This window comes from Brachycentrus maculatus, unplaced genomic scaffold (genome assembly GCF_059751285.1).
Source record: "Brachycentrus maculatus isolate JH-2025_06_01 unplaced genomic scaffold, ASM5975128v1 h1tg000160l, whole genome shotgun sequence".
Lineage (NCBI taxonomy): Eukaryota > Metazoa > Arthropoda > Insecta > Trichoptera > Brachycentridae > Brachycentrus > Brachycentrus maculatus.
This window is the reverse complement of record NW_028280913.1, coordinates 168,862-189,081: the sequence shown is the minus strand read 5'-3', so window position 1 is coordinate 189,081 and position 20,220 is coordinate 168,862. Positions and strand designations below refer to the sequence as shown.

At 30.2% G+C, this 20,220-nt stretch overlaps 1 protein-coding gene across 3 annotated transcripts in view; it reads right to left on the bottom strand.

Annotated features, from left to right (window-relative positions):
- Nucleotides 1-10,495, bottom strand: part of LOC148308499 (uncharacterized) — a 62,580-nt gene extending 52,085 nt beyond the window's left edge. Inside the window, exons 1-2 of one of the 3 annotated variants that reach the window (XM_088261624.1) lie at nucleotides 10,230-10,495; nucleotides 4,118-4,721 (exon numbers count right to left, since the gene is read on the bottom strand). In XM_088261624.1, coding sequence (XP_088117750.1) covers nucleotides 4,118-4,175 — 58 coding nt within the window. In that variant the 5' untranslated portion in view covers nucleotides 4,176-4,721; nucleotides 10,230-10,495. The remainder of the gene's footprint in view (nucleotides 1-4,117; nucleotides 4,722-10,229) is intronic. The other 2 variants (XM_088261623.1, XM_088261625.1) reach the window with 2 other exon arrangements.
- Between the last annotated feature and the right edge of the window lie 9,725 nt (nucleotides 10,496-20,220).

Below are 20,220 nucleotides of genomic sequence, written 5' to 3'. Positions count from 1 at the left end.
TTCATCTTGGTATGTAAGTTACTTCAGTATTTTGCAGTTAAAAGTACTCAATCTCAAGATCAATTTCTGATTATTATTATTTATTTATTTTCTAAATGCAAAGTTAAATATTGTTTCAAATATGATGAGGAAAACGAGCGATGCTGCTAATTATGAAATATTACAATCTTAACGAAGAGATTAGGTATTTGTTATACTAGAGAGAGTAAAAATTATTGTTTAGTAAATAATATGTAGTAAAATCACTCGTAAACGAGGAGAGGGTAAAAGAAAATATGAGTGATTTTTCACTCTAATATATATTACACTGGACTAATATCTGAAACGTAGGACTGATCCCGTTTCACATGAAGTAATTTTGATCGTTAAATACTTGAACTATTTAGCGATCAAAATTTAAATGGAATAAAATAACAACAATGCAGTTTTTTCAACCTGAATTTTATTTGACCAGCAACCGGGTTTCGTCCTAACCAACATCATCAGACTGGTCCGTTACGACGAAACCCAGTTGCTGGTCAAATAAGAGTAATGTGCATAAATGTACTTGTTACTTTATTCTATAAAATGCAGTCCCACCAAAAAATGTCAGTACGAAACTTAAACATTACAATACTTTTATACGATTTAGTGCTCTGTGCACCATTAAGTGCAGATAACACATAATTGAGTACAGAGAGTAAACGAATTATTCAGCTGATATAAGTCAAAGTCATTCAACTAACTTCGTCATACATAATCCCGACTGTTTGTTCTAGTGTTTTGAATAAACGTCGGGTTTATGTCATATTACCACCTCCGTGAGGAAAGTGAGTTATAAGGTGATTAGACGAGCAAGTTCACATCTGGTTACCTGTACTACAAAGCACCGGTGGCGGTATCTCGAGTATAAGAAGATTACAAGAAACATTTCATAGAGTAAAATGAAGTAAATACAGTCGCAGTCTGAAACGGTGTGTCGCTGTAACCGAAACCATCTAATTTTCTTAAGAGTCGTCTATTATCTCCTTACGTCGGAGATGCTCGGTAACAAAAAACACGGCTGGGGCAGAAAGTACATCTCGGATAAAAGAGGCACCACGATACAAGACCGTACGTCGGCGTCGTAGCGTGGTATTATCATTTCACATTCTGTAAAGTGGCAACCGCACGAAAGGTTGGGGATGGTTTAGTGCCCCTTCTGCGATTCTATCTATAATATTGTACTTATTCCATATAAAATTACTTTTAACCTCAAGGAAACTGTGCAACTCAACAAACATACCACCAAGCGTCAAGCGAAAGTTCAGTTTTATGCAATTTTCGTATCGTCTACGTTTATATGTTCAATAATATTAATTATCTACATATTTGTCCGTCTCCGTGGTGAAGTAATCAAAGTATTTGGCTGCCGTGCTGGAGGTCCCGGGTTCGATTCCCAGGGAGGTCACAAAAACGTATGTGACTCTTCGTTCCACTATTTATTCACCCTGAACTGGTACCTGAAGCGCAAGACTGATCACCTCGCCTTCATGTAATAAGCTATAAAAAGTAATACTGCTCCCATACAATACAGTGCATTACGCACCAACGGCTGTGGATAATGGTAAGAATAAGAATAATATTAATAATAAACAGGAAACAGTACTATTATCGAAACAATAATTAGTGACACGTGTTTTTTACTACTCATAATGTATGTTTGCCTAAGAAAATATAACCTTAAACTATTCTCGAATATTTCTTTATTACGTTTGAAATGACCTGAAAATTTCCTTTAACACGAAGAATGTCAAATGTAACCATATTGAACAGACGCGTTAGTTTTGATTTATGTATTGTATTTGGGTTCTGAAGGGCGGTAATTTACAAGGGAAAATAATGATTGTAGGCGAATGACGATGATAATCCGTTTAGTTTTTTTGTCAAACTTTTTATTGGGTTTCTAGAATAAGAAGATATCTGTGTTTCTACTATCTACCTGATATATACCACTTTTCCTGTAGATATAAAAGTATACGAGAACGTACAAGTATAGCACGCACGGATCCGCGCTGGTGCGTCTCGATTTGAATGGTAGCAGTCAATATTTACGGTGTCTTGTATACCATACCTACACAGAGCTAGTACAGCAAATATTCCCAGCTATCTTATCGCAGCATTCTGCGATACCGAAATATCGGCAGAACATAAAATAGTGTTAAATATTTACGCCGTGCTGAGAATAGATCAGATGTGCGAAGGGGGTGGTGGTTTTATGGGAACAAGGAACCGATAAATAGCGGCATCTATTTGCGGTTATTGAGTTATAAAACTGTGGGTCCCTGTTATTTTCAGATGTTAAAAAAACTAAAGGAAAGAGCAAATAAATTTATCATGTTGTGTTCCAGTGGTAATGTCATAATAGGCTTCCGAGTCAGAGGTCTCTGGCACAACTAGTTTTTACTTCCTGTTTTCGATGACAAGCCGCTTGAGCCAACTTAAATACAATAGTATTAAATCGATAAAAGTGTATCTAATATTGGTAGATACCTGCCAACAAACGCAAATCAAAAAAATCAAAAGTAAAGAAGAGGGGATATTTTTTATTTGTTTTTTTGTTAGTATTATATTAAGCTGACAGTTATAAGAAAGTTAATTTAAAATTATTAACCAAAATAATATTTTATTTGCTTCCTAAATCTGAACGAAATTTTAAGGAAAAAAAACATTTGTTATCTCTCCTGAATATTGGACAGTATGGATTTACGATTGTTTACCTCGTACCTATAGATACGATCTTTATTTAGTACAACGGTTAATTAAAGACATAGGGCTGGAAACTAGGTTAACTTGGGTACCCTTCACAATAGACCTATAAAGATTGCAATGACGTTGGAAGCTCTACTAATAAAATAAAATTAAATTAAATTGTTAGAAAAATTACTATCTTTTGTAATATATTTTTTTAAATAAATATATACATACATAAGTCACATATAAAATAATCCCGATCAGTAATTTTGGGACTTGGGATTAAGTTAATCAAGATTGAAAAACAAATAAGATAATAGAAGCATATAAAAAACCTAAAGGTAAAAAGTATGTTCAAAGGAAACAAATGAGAAAATATAACGAATCACTCACACCTTTCCCTTTCCACAAAGATTTTTTTCAGTTCACTCATTTTGATTCCCTGATTGGATAATAATGATTTACTTCAGTTGCAAGTTACACGGCTGCAATGTTAAATTTACTAATGTATAAGTCTTACAGATGCAGTTGAGAAACTGTATAATACTAGTGAAATAAGAAAGATGCCTTTGAAAACATTATCGACATTTTCACAGTAAAGAGAACATTTAAAGAAACCATCAGTATTATCCACATTACGGGACACGTTCTACGAGTCAATCGGGTTGGGAAGAACTGGAAATAGGGTGGAAGAATCGCTGGCCACTCTACAATATAATTTTTGTCTTGCAAAATAGATGTCAAATGGTCAAAATGGACATCGTGTAACATTGCGGTTTTCGTGAATAGGACAGCGTTAGTGGTGAACTTTTAAATTATATCGAATTTAACTTTCAATTCAAACGATGCGAACAGCGTAATAAATAAACATCAATTGTTAAATACTGAAATATTTGACATACTTGATGACGTCATGTTTTCCTCAGTCTTCAGTTTATTTACGCAGTTTTAATAATAAAAATGTCATTACTAATTGTGAGGTTAAATTTTTACATACGTTCACATTTCAGAGATAAATTAGAGAGCGCTTCAAAATCAAAATCGTCTTGAACAAAAAGTCATCACGGTACATTACACGGGACCACTTTTATTTTACCGCTGACTAGAATCTAGATTAAAGAGTCTTCGGTTCTTTTCAACATTTGTTTTAATATTTTATTGTTCAATTGATACCTATGGGTACTTGAATATTTTTATTATTGCTTACCAATTTAACCTCTCTTCAAGTAAGTTATACTACTAGTAAACTATAGCCGAGTAAGTTTTTTTTTACAATATCACACATTTACCCTATATAAAATAATGTGTAATTGTGATTTATTCACATGATAAAAATATGAAAATATATGAATTCAGTTAACTAAAAAGTTAATTCTATTTTTATTATTAAGTACATGTATCTTACCTGCTACACCAAGCAGCAACGCGAAGAACGCGGCTCGAGACATCATCCTGTTCCACATATGTATTCCTGTGTGTCTCTGACTGTATCGATTTATGTATCTGGCGCCATAAATCACACTCCCTCGGCCAGTTCAGGTCTCCCCGACGAGGAGCACAGAAGTGAAGAGGAGGTACGAAGCGAGTTGATCGTGTCTCTTCCCGAATGCCTGACGAATGTTCAACAATCGTGTTATGCCCATTGTATCACTTCACAGGAGATGCGGAACATATATCGATGGTTTCTGTTTTACTGGCACGACTACCTATTTTTCACTTCACACCCTAGAAGGGTTTCGGTTTCCTCCGGAGACACGAGGTAATGCGTATTTTACAATATCGATCTATACACCGAAAACAATACTTCAGCTTATTTCTTCTCAATTCACAACGCTTTGGAATGCTTTGCACACATTTCTCTGTAAAATCATCGTATAATTTATCTCATTTTAAAATCCAACTATTCCTTTCATTTAGTTCGGCAAGAATAGATTTTTTCATTGATCTGTAATTTCTTAATTTTCATTGCTAGTTTTTACTATTTTATTCAGACAATATTTTTCCGGTAGCTTAAACAAGGTAATTATTTAACAAATGATAAATTTTAATACACTCTGACTTTTACTAAAAATCAACGAATACCGCAAATTTGCAATACTGCAATATTTGCACACTCCCAATAAAAAAGCCCTTTATAAAATCATGTCGCCTGCATATATTTTAGTACCGTGGGATGTTTATATTATTACCCTATCAAAATTTCGCGGTTTTTAATCCTCCCTGTAAATATGAGCACTAGTTTGAATATTATAAATTTTGCGAATAAATACCATTCCTATCCTTCCTTTTGAAAATTATAAAATATAAATAATTAATTAGAGGTGAACAGTCCGCCATCTGTTATACGAATTCCGCAATTTTTCTCTTGAAAACAATTTGTATTATGACTAAGGCTGGAATTTATATCCTAAAATAAAAAAAAATTAACATCATTTTTGTGTTTAGTTTAAGTTTTACTTGGTAAATATAGTATTAGGTTGTATTTACACCAAAAAGCGGTATGGAAGTAGTGGTATTTACCAAGCTAAACATAAATTGAAATGGATAAATTTTACGAAAAAGTCACTGCCGAATCAATTAATAATTATTTTAATGTGCCAAATATTACTTTATATTATCTAAGCTTACATTGACAGTTCACTTGAGAAAAAAACAAGGTTTAATGTGTGACAAACTATATACGAGTACCCACTTGTATTGTAGTCGTACAAACTCAGTTTTTTTTTATTTTCCTAAGGTTAGACTCAAATTTTCGCAATATTTTTTTAAACGGGAGAACGACCTTTCAACATCAGTTGAGACATTGAGTAAGAACACGTAGACACATAAGGTGGCTTGGTGGGTCGCTGCAAAAAAATATATATTTAAAATTGTGATTAAAATAAATGTATACAATTTATGTTAATAAAAATAAAATAAAACTTAAAAACAAAAAGTCCTGAAGGCAACACTCTAGAACGTAAAATACGATTAAAAATCTGTCTCTTGGGAATAGAAATGCTAATTAGCATGGTTTGCACTATAACATGGTTATGCCCGGAATTAGATTTTTGTATTAACACTACAAATGTCTATTTCTGGCAGCTTGAAACAGTTAACCTGATTACTTGAAGCTATTAGAATATTTGTGAAGTTGATTAAACACAAATCAAATTAAAACTACTACATTACGTAAGAGTATTAGATTAGATCATTCGCAAGCTAAAGTATTGTTAATTAAATGTATTTGAATTGTCTAAAATTTTGCACATTACCATTCATAAAAAAATATTTTAGTGGAATATAAATAATATACCTAAAGATAAGATACTACATTAGACCTAAAGAATATATCATTTCTTTTTTATTTACATTCTACGTATTAATACAAAGTAGATACATCAAATATATTGTAAATATGGAAGTATCTTGTTGAAAACGATATCATTATGGACATGAAAATATCTTGAATTCTCTTCCTAAGAGCAAAATATTATTATCTAAATATTTTAAAGGGTTTCCAGGACTTTATGTAGACATCTGGAATTTTTCGTCTACTAAACAACTATTAAAAGAGACAGAATATCTTCTGTGCAGATTCTTTCTAGATAATGTGGAATTTTTCAGAAATAAGAAATGCCTCTATTAAATTGTAAATACTATTTTAGATACGCCTTTACTATTTTTAACATGAGTAAATCTGAATTCATTTTTTTAATAATTCCTCAATACTCTATCGACCCATATAATCTAGGTGGGATAATAGGTTTATGAATACTTCTTACGAATTTTAACGTAATCATATTTTCAAATATCAGTACTTAAATCGTTCGCGTTCTACGTGAGTCTAAGTGTCTGTAATATGCCTGGCTATGGTACGTATTGACAGTTCGATTCCAGACGAATCCGTACCTACTTTATTATTTGTGCCTTCTTTACATGATTTCTGAGAGGAATCCATTGATAACAGTATATATATATTTATGTATATATATATATTTATATATATTTATATAAATATATATTTATATATATATATATATATATATAAATATATATATATATATATATATATATATATATATATATATATATATATATATATATATATATATATATATATATATATATATATATATATATATATATATATATATATATATATATATATATATATATATATATATATATATATATATATATATATATATATATATATATATATATATATATATATATATAAATATATATATATCAGTTACCAGTCAGTTATTTACTTGCAACATCAACATTCAAAACTTAACCATTATGTTTAAACTATTAAAACTCCTTCCTTAAATATTTTCGTCGCAAATTACCAATATTTTTCATATTAAATATTTATAGCATTCAGAAAGTTATCGTCAAATGAAAGGAGAGAAAATTACAAAAAGAAAATGTAAAAATGAAAAAAAACAACAGAACAATCATATATAAAAGAAAACAAATTCTTTTAACCTGTCAGGAATTACGTATAACCCGCGTTTCGCAGTCAGGCGTCTACTCAACTGTACCACGGCGTCGCGACGCCTGTCATCTTTGTTTGTCAATTGAGACATTTATTACTAACGTTTCAGTATGAAATTAAACTAAAATTGAAACACTTACATTTTTAATTTTGGCATCGAAGATATTTAGCAAAAAATCTGCTTAAAGGTAGTTTGAAAATAAATAATTGTTTTTCAACGAGAATTTTTTTATACTAGGGTTTACATTCAATATAAATGTGTCATCTGATCAGCTGTATAACATAATTACTTAGAGAGTTTTTTTTTTCTTAAAATTTAAATAAATTTAATAAACGTTTTTCCACTATAGCCATTGATGTTACCTAGGACGGCCACATAAAAGACCAATCAATTTGTTTTTACTTAATTAAGACCATGTTACATCGCGTTATTATGATACAGTACTTACTCTCTTAATACGATTGTTTATCAGAAAACATTTTAGTGCAAACCGAAAAAATCTTAAGCATAAAAATACGACGTCGATCCAACACTTTTTCTGTGTTAAACGATTTTCAATGCATAAGTATATTTGAAAAAATATTTTTACATTTATTTGAAATTATTTATAAATTATATTTCCACATGGTGCAAATTTTATGTCAGTTGACATTTTTTTTCTTTTTCAAATGTGGTTCCTTTCTGCTTAACGTAAGCTATTTCACAATATCACATACGCTCGCTCTTTTGACAGTTTTGTTATTGAGAGATTATTTTGTGGTTTATATATATATATATATATATATATATATATATATATATATATATATATATATATATATATATATATATATATATATATATATATATATATATATATATATATATATATATATATATATATATATATATATATATATATATATATATATATATATATATATATATATATATATATATATATATTTATATATATACATACATATATATACATATGTTAAAAGTCTAACCCCGAATTCAAGTAAGACCCTTTTATAAAAGTGTTTAAATCACAAAAAATTTAAATCAGGGGTCTTTCGGCAAGTGTTTTTACATGTGATTATAATTCTGCTTAAAGGCTCAGTATTTTTGTTATTTTTTCCTTTTTCATATTTTAGAATGTACTATTTTGCCTATAAGAAAACATTTTTTGATATTTTAAAAACAATACAATTATTATTGTTTTTAAAGATTTTAACGGTCACATTTCTTTAAAATCACCAGAGGTTTTATATTTTCACGAGAAACCGCGTTTTAGTATTTATTTATTTATTCTGTTAAATTTTGGATAGTGTTTAAACTGTTTATATGTTTAAACTGGTATATGTTTTAATTTTAACAAAAATGACCTTTTACAAAATATGAAGAAACATATTTAAACGGGTTAGCAATTTGTTAAAGTTTTTCCGGAAAACTCATGGCCCGTCAAATTATATATATTAAAATGGAGTTAAAAATCTTATTCTGTGTATGTGGAAACATTTATGCACGTACCTCATGTCTCATCGATCAAAATTTAATATCCATTCATCATTTAATATGAAAAGTATGGCGTTAAATAATTTTCGTACCTCGTAGTCAAAATCACATTCAATACAAATGTCAATTAGGATTATAGTAATGAGCATGGATAAAAACATACTTGTATAAATAATAGAGACGATTAACTTACATATATGAACATAAGGATAGTTAATCGTCTCTTTTATTTTCTAGCCTAATCTGATGATAACGACATTATCTCTCTTGTTATTTAAAGCTTATTAATCGTTGTTATTGGTTTAAACATAATGTTCAATGATCATTTTTACTTTGCTTTTTTTATATTCGTAATTTGAAGACACTCGGTCTTAAGAACCAGAAAATTTGAGATGGTTAATATTAGAACCCTTAAGTGATATTATGAACAGTAAAAAATCAGCATTTAAATAAATTAAACACCTTAAGGTTTTCATTCACTACCCGTAACACAAAACATTTCGTTTTATATTTATCTACATTAAAACAATTTATATTTATAAGCATCTTATATAGCACTACGTATTTTTGACAATTGATTTGAAGTGTATAATATTTTTCTGATAAATGTGAATATTTGCTTTCTACAGATGAACATAGTCAAAATAATTACTAGCGAGCTGATCTCACCCCAGAATTATGATTTTTCCCTATTTTTTATTGTTATGCTATTTTATCAATGTAGTTGTAAACAAAATATGGCTGATTTAGTATTGCACTCACCTCTATTACTTTATTACCCTGACTATCAAGTCAAGCCAGAAAAAATTATATTATTTTTATTATAGACAAAAATGTGATAATGCAAAAAATGGATATTTTTAGTTTTCGTCCCGAGACTTTCAAATACACAAAATCTGTCGTCTCGTAAGTAACTAAATTACTACAGATGGACTAGATAATTTCTTACACTGGAATTCGCAATATTCCTTACATAATACGCAATATCCGTACATCCCTTCCGATTTTACTTAGGATTTTTTTTTATTCGTATACGTGGTTAAATTCAAAACAAATATGTAGAGCTTTATAAAATTGAATTAAATTTTACCTCCTTTTATTTTCGGTACTTTTCTTCAACCGGTTTCGATGAGCACTTCAACATGTTCAAAAGATGACAAGGTGCTTGTCAAAACCGGTAAAAAAAATAAAAATAAAAGTGGTTAAAAACAATGTTTTAGTTTTGTTTTATTAAATTAAATATATATCCATTGGTAATCTTGTCAAGCGCATGTCTAATTATTTTGTTTTAATACAATAAACAAATAAGGTAACACTCTACCGATTTAATTAAATACCCTTTGTACCAATGTGATAAAAATAAAAAAAATAATTTAAAAATGCGATCTCATATTTTTTGTTTCAAATCATAAAGTTCGCATCATCTTTATGCATTTAAATGTTTCCTTTTTTATGCCTAATGGAGTAATTATCATATATTTTTTATTAAAACATTGAATATTTCTTTAAAAATTCAGTAAATAGTCATTTTACCCGTCTCTGAAGAATTTTTTTTTTAATTTAATACTTTGTTTTTAAAACCACTTAATCGTAATACTCTCAAACTTCCTAACTAAACTTTTTCCTTGAAAACCACTTAGGACACTGCAAGGATATATTTTTTTTACTTTTTTATTAACAAAAAGTACTTTTCATCACTTTCTTTTGTTAACACTTAACTTTTTAATTTGCAAATTCGTACAACGAAAATACTCGAAAACAAAAACGGCGTCGGCGTCGCGGCGCGCGCGTGTTCGGAGGCTTCACGAGCGGGACTGCCGTATGGGCGCCCGTCCTCACGCCGCGCGCACGCGCGTATCCCGTCCGAAAAGGAGTGAGGAGTGGAACACTCAGAACGATTGAAAGATATGTTCAAATTATCACTTTACCGGACAATTTATCCCAATCATAATTTTAAAGGATTTTTTACATTTAATCGAATATACACAATGTAGATGACTCATACTTTCTACCATTTTACTTCAAAAGTATTTTACTACGCGTGATAGGATATTGAGCATTTATTACCTGCATCTAAAGCGCAGTGGTTAACGAATGAATACAAATCATTTGAATTAAATCTGTTTCTTTTTTTATACATTATTATTATTAAACCATATCCGCTCCCTAGGTGGAGCATATGGACTCCACAAACTGTCTCTCGCTCATAACTGAGTTATGAAAATACTCGAAAATGATTTATTTCTCGTAGTTATACTTCAAACAGGAGATTGTTTCTAACTTTCAACTACATAATTTCTTCAGATAATGATCGCGATACAAATGGCTTCCGTAATTACGATTTAATGATGCAAACACAATAATTAGTAGTTATATGATTATTTTCGCCAATCTTTGTACGGTCGATTTTCGGAATTTATTTTAATTAACTTACAAGTCCGCTTCCGTAGTGCAATGGTCAGCATGCTCGGCTACCGTACTGGAGGTCCCGGGTTCTATTTCCAGAGGGGTCAAATAAATATAAGTGTTTTTTTCTCTCTAGTATTTATTCAATATTACCCTGGACTGGTACCTGAAGCGCAGAGCTGATCAACTTTCCTTCATGTGTTGGCAATCAAGATAACACTCCGTTTATTTGATAAAGTGCCCTATGCACTATCAAGTGCGGATGAGCGTTTGAAGAAGAAGAAGAAATTACAAGGCAAAAGTACACATTCAAAGCTCAACGATTATGCAATGACTGTGTAACGAACATAGTGACCAAAAATAAACAGATAAAAGCTTTGATAAAAGTTTAGTTGACTAGCTGTTTTGGACTTTATGAACAGTATATTTTACTTGTTTTTGTGATAAGGATGCACTTTCGAAAAAAGAGTCTGTAAGAACGTCAAAAATCAAAATACTTGATTTTTCAGGAGAACGTTTTTAAAGCTAAATATAATATAATGTATTGAAAACATATAAAAAGCCACTTACTGAACTTTTTACTGTGCAACATATCTTATTAGGTGAAACCTGAAGGCTTTTTCTCCATTTGAAAAATATTTAGTATATTCAACAAAATAATTAAACAATTCCTTTTCTTCGAAATGCAAAAACAACACTTACTGCCCTGTAGCGAGTAAATATTTAGTTAAAAATATGCCTCTTTTGCTGGGATATAGTACATTTTCTAGGCATTCTGAAAACATGCATAACTGAAAATTGACGATTTTTGATTTATGACGTTCTTGAAAGGAGTGAACGATATTGTGGGGTCCAAATTTAAACCCGCAAACATGATTAATTACAAACCTTTTAAACTATTTAACAAAATTATACTACTAAATTATTTAACAAAACGTCGACGTGTTGGCCGCCTATACATATATCAAAAGGGATAGGTTGCTAATATGACGTCAATATGAACTTTTCAGGTCCAATACCAAAAATAGATACACATTGTTAAAAACAAACGGATGCGGCACGTCCACAGCATCTATGAACGGAACGCCGTTGATATGAATAATAGATTATGTTAACTCCTAAATTCAAGTACCTGGATACTGTATGTATCTCTTAAATATATTTTCTACTTTTCTAAAAGCAGAAATTATTTTTTTACTAAAAATACAAAACATGACAGAAGAAATAACATATAAAGAATAATTTATACGGTGAATTCATATTACGCCATAACTAGGATTTATTATCTTGTCCTTTTCGCATTTGCGGAGAACATTCGTTTGTAAGAGTGACTCGTATATTAGCTAAAATAACTTGACTATTTACTTAACATATTCTGCTGAGAATTTTATTCGTCTTTTCTTTCCCTTATGTTGGAACATTTTTGGATAGTAGTAACGATTATATTATAACATTATTTGTGTCAATGGAAGTTTATATGGTTTTATATTGTTTTTATTATATAGATAATGTTTACATTATTTTACGGCTAGAATGTAAATCATTTCAGAATGTTCTCATTCAATTTAATTTACTTGATATACAAAATGAATTATAATAAAAGTCAGCAGGGATTTCGAAAGAATTATCATTCAAGATTTATTTTTTACAATAATTTATTATCTGACCCCTTATCACACACAAGGGTGTATTGTACACCCTATAGTATCGCCGCTGTAAATTCGAGTGTTCATGAAGGCAAGGTGATCAACTCTTCATTCCAATTCCTTGTATCTAGGAGCTGAATATATTTGAAGCGATCAGATAATGTGAATAAATAAAGATGAATAAAAGGACCAAGGGTGAAGGACATCACTGCTTTATACAAAACGAAATGAATGAGTACAATAAGTAATATTTAAGAACCGGAAAAGGTGACACTCGGGGTTGCATAACCCTTCTCTTACACTGTAAAGAAATAAGTATTAAACCTTTTTTTTAATTTACTATATTCTTGATACAATTTTAATAATCTATAATCTGATATATATATATTTATATATATATTTATATATATATATATATATATATATATATATATATATATATATATATATATATATATATATATATATATATATATATATATATATATATATATATATATATATATATATATATATATATATATATATATATATATATATATATATATATATATATATATATATATATATATTTATATATATATATATATATATATATATATATATATATATATATATATATATATATATATATATATATATATATATATATATATATATATGTATATATATTTTAATATGTGCATATTTAGATTTACTAAACATACGATATATTTGTATCTTTATAAATATACCTTCAACAATATTCGGCGTGGTTATGTAATTTCTTCCTGGTTATTTACGATCAAAACTCATAATGTTCGTTGATTAATAATTAATCTGGCAGAATCTGGAAGTTCCTTGTACTATTTGATTACTGGCGAAACAACTCCGCTCAGAGAACAAACGCCCGGCGAATTCCCCAGCCCAAATCACTGCAAATTAAATTAAAAGTTTAAATGAATGTCACGACAACTTTACCGGGAGGAGAGCGAGAGATCGAGAAGGGGGGATGTGATGAGTTTAATTCTAATTCACCTCTATTATCTGTACAGATATCAGACGCTTCTTCCGTGATCTTAGACACCGCATAGGAAGGAGCGTGTAGCGTGTACTCACACAGGATCCAGAATGATAGGCAAATTAATACCAAGTTGATTACATACACGTCATATAAAATTAATTTTTAACTTTAAAATTATCATTTACTTTCATATTGTTTCTTGACATCTTATCAAAGATGAAGAAGAATATAGATGTCTGGGCATTTACGGGGCTTACGACCGTCAAAGGCACGTGTAACATTCTATCCATGATTGACAACCACACTACTCAAGTTCTTGAAAGCTCTATAAACATATATGATCTAATTTCGAAACATTGTTCTTGAATCACTAGAATTTCACTAGAGACATCTATTGGCGAGATGCAAAGAAGCTTTTTATTAAGCAGCAACTCTTTCATTTGTATGTGAGGTCCGAATCCTGGATTATAATCACATTCATGAGAAACGCCAGAAAATATCATTTTCATTTTATTACTTTAGCTTATAATTCGACCAGTTAATTTATTTACAAATTAATTATTTATAAATTGTAATTAACTTTCATAACCTGGCATTTATATTTTTATTTAAACTTTTGACCTATGATAGGAGTTTATTATTTATCCTATCCGATTTTGAACGTCTGTTTGGTGAACATACTTGATATAATATCAAGGTATGTTCGTAATGATGCATTTTTTTGCCGAATTACCCAAAATTGAGAGAAACATAATCATGCCATAACTATGTAATTATTTATGGTCAGCACCCTCGGCTACCATACTAGAGGTCCCAGGTTTAATTCCCAGGGGGGACGTCAAATAAATAAAAGTGCTTTTTCACTTTAATATTTAGTCAATATTACCCTGGTCTGGTACCTGAAGCGGAGGACTGGTCACCTTTCTTTCATATGTTAAGGATCAAGAAAATACAGCGTTTATATAATTCCGTGCCCTATGCACCATCAGAGGCGGATAACGGTTTGAATACGAAATAAAATATGAAACAATTCCAGACTTCCATATTCTTCTTCATCTTTGATGAGATGTCAAAAAATAATATGAAAATAACTCCTGTAATTGGAGATAATCCAGATTTTGTGAACAAGTATTTGGACACACTCAAAATGTTGTAAATGAAACAATTCATTTATTAAATATCTCTAAAATAGTCTAACTCTCTATACTAACCAGAAAAATAAATAGTTGGAAATAAAAGTAAAAAGATTTATTTAAAGAAAAAAAACAAATTTATAATTCAGAAAAAATATGAAATTTAACACAAAATTCGTGGTAAGTATAGCGATCGCAAACACTTCTGTTCTCTTTTTGTTATAGAAGTTTTTTTTTATGTTTTAGTGTTTTTTTTTCGCTTATATAGTCTTGCATTGCATTATAAAGGTTGATATCCTACCATGAGACAGACCCGACGAAATATGACATCACCACATTAAAATTTTATGTATGACTATACGCGGACCTCTTGGAGCGGTCGGGTCGATTGCTCCAAGCGAATATTCTCCAGTTTCTTAACATTTTTTTTTCAGTCAACCATCATTTCGTATTCAAATAGAGGAATGACCCCGACAAGACAATAACAGTCCGTGTATCGGTGTCCGTGGTTTGTAGCGCAGGTCACACACCTAAAAATTCACTTCGTCCCGCAATTTGATAGGAAATTGACATTTAGGACCCGCACACATCACTAGCTATGCGCGTCGCACGACAAAATCTGCGACGCAAATTCGCCCTACGCATAGCGGAAATATTGCATGCAGCTTAGTTTGAAAGCAAAATATGCGAGATTGCGCAGTTGCGTATTTGGGGGTTGCGATATCGCATCAGACCGCGTAACTTTGATGTGTATGGTCCCTGACACCTCAAGTTTGACGGATTAATTTGCAAATAAGTTTGTGCAAAAAGCATGTTTTATATTGATAGCGGAGCTGCTTCTGAAACTCCAGCGAGTTCTGCGAGTGGCATAGGTTAGGTTAGGTTGGATGATAACCTCTTAATGCTTCAGTCTCGCGCCATTCGTAGCAAATTTGATTACTCGTACAAGTGGTAAACGGGTAATGGTACATGTAAGTGTAGTGGTAATACGCTAATTCGAAGTGTTAGTAGTGCGTCTCTATTGTTTCAGCCGGAAAATGTAATATCTAGCAAAATTTGCTCAATTACTAGACTACTTTAGTCGGAATGGTAGGTACAGAGATGACAAAGGATCACGGAAAAGATTCCTGTAAATTACCAGACCAAAGAAATATTTTTTATTAATATAAATAGTATAACAGCATTGCGTAAAAGATATACAAAAAATATTATATCGCCCTCCGTAGTTCCGTGGACGAGTACTATATACGTAGATAAGTTCAAACACAATATATTGAAACGTCGAATTGACGTTTCGCGATCACAATTAAATCTATCAAGCATGAATCACACTGATCGTGCTTTAGCGACATTGCCTAAAAAAATATTCCCGATGATTATTTTGTTTCTATTCGCTTCCTTTTTATGAATAATCCTTTGTCGTCTTTTATCCCCAGTGTAGGTTTTCCAATATTTATCTACTCAGTATGTGAGTACGGGTAGAAAGAAGGGATGGGTTGATATTTTATGTTTCAATGTTGTCATAATTCTGCTATCCTTTCATAATTCAGTTTGTAGGTTAGGGTAGGTCAAAGGACACCCTTCTCTCCTTTTAGAATTCAGCGGACGAATTCCCCGGGTGGCCCCAATCCATTCTGCGGATCCCATATCCAACAAAGCCCTTTATTACTCGTTTAGGTATGCCAACATAGTATCCGAATAAATTATATCAAAATCTGTTGAATAAACACTTTATCAATTAAATCGTCATTGTTTTAAATGTGTATTTAGGAAGATTAAACTTGTATTAATATATTCCTGATCTCATCATATAAGGAGCCTCTGAGGTAAGGTCCTGGTAAATGCCCGAGAAGATACGAGTGAATAGGTTATACGAGTGAATGAAGCACTTAATTGTATTATCATAAAATTTTATAAATTGAATCAACAACAAAAAATCACGTTTGCATACAAATATATGTATTTCATACACTTAGCACATTTGTAAATGGCAATTGTATCATTTGGATAAATACATTTTTAATCATTAAATAAATACCAATGAAACACTAGCCAATAACAAACGGTTATCATCGACTATTATGATAAACAAAAGTCTCCTTTTCATTCCTAAAACCGATCGAAAAACAATAAAAAAACAAATGATGAAAACTTTATATAAAAAAATAGGTCACATCAATGTTCATCACCATTAATGTATCATTAATACGGCAATCCTTTTTTACTGGCACCATATCTGACCGTGAGCAGATTAAAATTTTCTTTCATTTTGACATCTCATATAGAAGTATGGATATTTACAAAGCTTATGACCTGTCAGAGGCTGATTAAGTAATTACTTTACACACGTGTAACGTTCACCATTCTGATTTTTTCATTCAGTATTTTTTAAACATGAATGGCTTTTTTAGAAATGGTTTTTATTCTATGTGTAAGCATGTATACATGTGCGAGTTACAAGCAGCGTCCAGCCATTTTGATGAGAATTTTTTTATTTGTGTTTTTTTATAAATTTTATTGAGCCCTATCAATGCTTCAAAAAGTGTTCCATATATTACTTCGTTCCTGTGAGATTTCCACGACACTGGATAAATCCAGTATTTAGCGCACTTTACATTTGTACATGCTCAATAATATTCTGATAAATTTAATGTCTAAAATAAATAACGTTAAAGCCTTCAAAAGCTTCAGAGCCTTGTAATTGATTTCAATATTCTTTTCACACAATGTGTCCCTCGCTGCCACCGTGCACCGCCACCACCCTGTATACTATCTGGAGAGGGGGTGTAGTTGATAAATGGGTGGCCAACCCCTTTTATTCTGCGCGGGCTTTGCTTAGATTGATGCAAACCCTGTGGATTCAGATTAATTCCAAAAGATAACAAATCCTAAACTAAATCCTATCCTAAACTCATCATTCCCAACCGCCAGCTAACATTATAGTAATGTAATTAAAATGTAAAGTCCTTTTGAATTATGTTACTGCAAAAACGTTATAAGTCTCATTGACCGCAAAATAATAAAGAACAATAAAATATACGTATATGTTTTGTAAGAGCGAAAAGTATTCTTTTGTACATCTTTTGTAGGGACCTTTATTTTTATATTGTATTTTTTTAATTAACAAAATTTTAAAACTTATATTGTACTATCTAAAGGTAATTATTATATTGTACTATCAAAAGGTAATTCGTATAAAATAAATACATGAGAGTACGGAGAATAAACAATATTTGACGAAGTGAGCATAATATCCATTTTCTGAAATCAATCAAATAAAAGAAAAGAAACTCGCTTACAATATTTATAATACGTAAAGGGTTGTTATAAAGGTTGGATTAGGGATTATTATATATATATATATATATATATATATATATATATATATATATATATATATATATATATATATATATATATATATATATATAAATATATATATATATATATATATATATATATATATATATATATATATATATATATATATATATATATATATATATATATATATATTTATATATATATATATATATATATATATATATATTTATATATTTATATATATATATATATATATATATATATATATATATATATATATATATATATATATGTCCGCCTCTGTAGTGTAATGGTCAGCACGCTCGGCCACCGTTCTGGAGGTCCCGGGTTCGATTCCCAGGGGGGTCATATAAATATAAGTGATTTTTTCACTGTAATATTTATTCAATATAACCCTGGACTGGTACCTGAAGCGGAGGGCTGATCACCTTTCCTTCGTGTGTAAACGATCAAGATAACACTGTGTTCATATGTATGAAGCAGTGCCCTATGCACCATTGGGGTGCAGATCAGGGTTTATTATATTATATATATATATTAAATATATATATTATATTCTTTGATGAATGTTGATAACAACCCGTTATGGAGCTAAGCTCAATATTTATGCGTAAAGATTTTAATACACTACAAAAAAATGACATTCAATACAATAATTTTGAAGTTTATACATGAACAGTTACCGAATGACGGGAGATTGATTGATGCATTCGAAATGTGGTGCTGTCGACGCATGTTACGGACAAAAAATATGTCCATTCTCGGGAAACGAACATCAAAGCTACATTGTCTCTTGGAATTCTCCAATATTTCGGATATGTCATCCGTAACACCGAAGATCATATTCTAAGAGACCCTTAATACATGTATTTTAATGCGGAATTAAAATAAATAGAGCGTTGCTAAATCTCATGAGTTGATAAATGTTGAAATTTTGTTTTCGATATATACATACGAGTATTTGAATTATATAAATGAAACATTAAAATTTTCCAATAAATTATTATTTCCAGTATTTTTTTTGTAAATTCGTGTATAGGTGCATATCCATTACTATACTCTTGTGTAGTTATTGTAATTATAACTTATCGAATACCATCGATTTTAGTAAGTGTCTACCGTTGAAATTAAGATTTTAATCATTTTTACCATATTGGAGTTCCACAAATACACTTTTTTCCATTACCAGGTGCATTTCAAAAATCCGTATCCTTTGCAACAAGCGCACGTACCGAAATATTGGTTTATTTTGTGAATAAAACGCTTTGAGGGAATTTTTTACTAAAAATAAAATTAACAACTCGAATTGGCGAATTTCACGAGTGAAACTCGGTTGAAGATATTTTCATATAATGCATTTTATATATTAGTAAATTAAAATAATTTTTACATTTAGATTTTTTTAACACTTGTTTTTACAACTTTAGTTATTTTTATTTAATTTTGTTATAATAAAGTAAATATAACTCAAGTGGTCAAAAACAAGTGTTTTCTTTTAAATTTCATCATGTCTTGCCACAAAATTAACGCCGATAAAATAATAATTAAATTAAATCTTCTTTAGTTTTTAAAAAACATTTGTAAAAATACGCCACACCACTCATTTTTGCAAGCATTCTTCGCTACACCTGCATTCTCGGATCTCCTTATACATTTCCCCCGATTATTCCGATTCCTGACATGTTTACTTTAATAAAAACTGGATTTGACAAAATGCTACTTCTATTAAAAGAAGATTACCCCTTAAAAAATAAGTCCGGCGTGCCGACGTGGTTCTCAGTTTAGAGAGTGAGGGCACCCCTTGTTAATGCTTTGTTTTGAAGCGGAATTCAGTTGAAAATTGTTCTAAGTAATGCATTTCGTCAAATGTAACTGAAAATAACATGTTGTGTTACAGTAACATCTGAATAAATTGAGCTGTATTTAATCGTTACTTATATTGGTAAAATGTTAATCCGATTAATCAGTAAACTTGAAAGACCAAATTATGA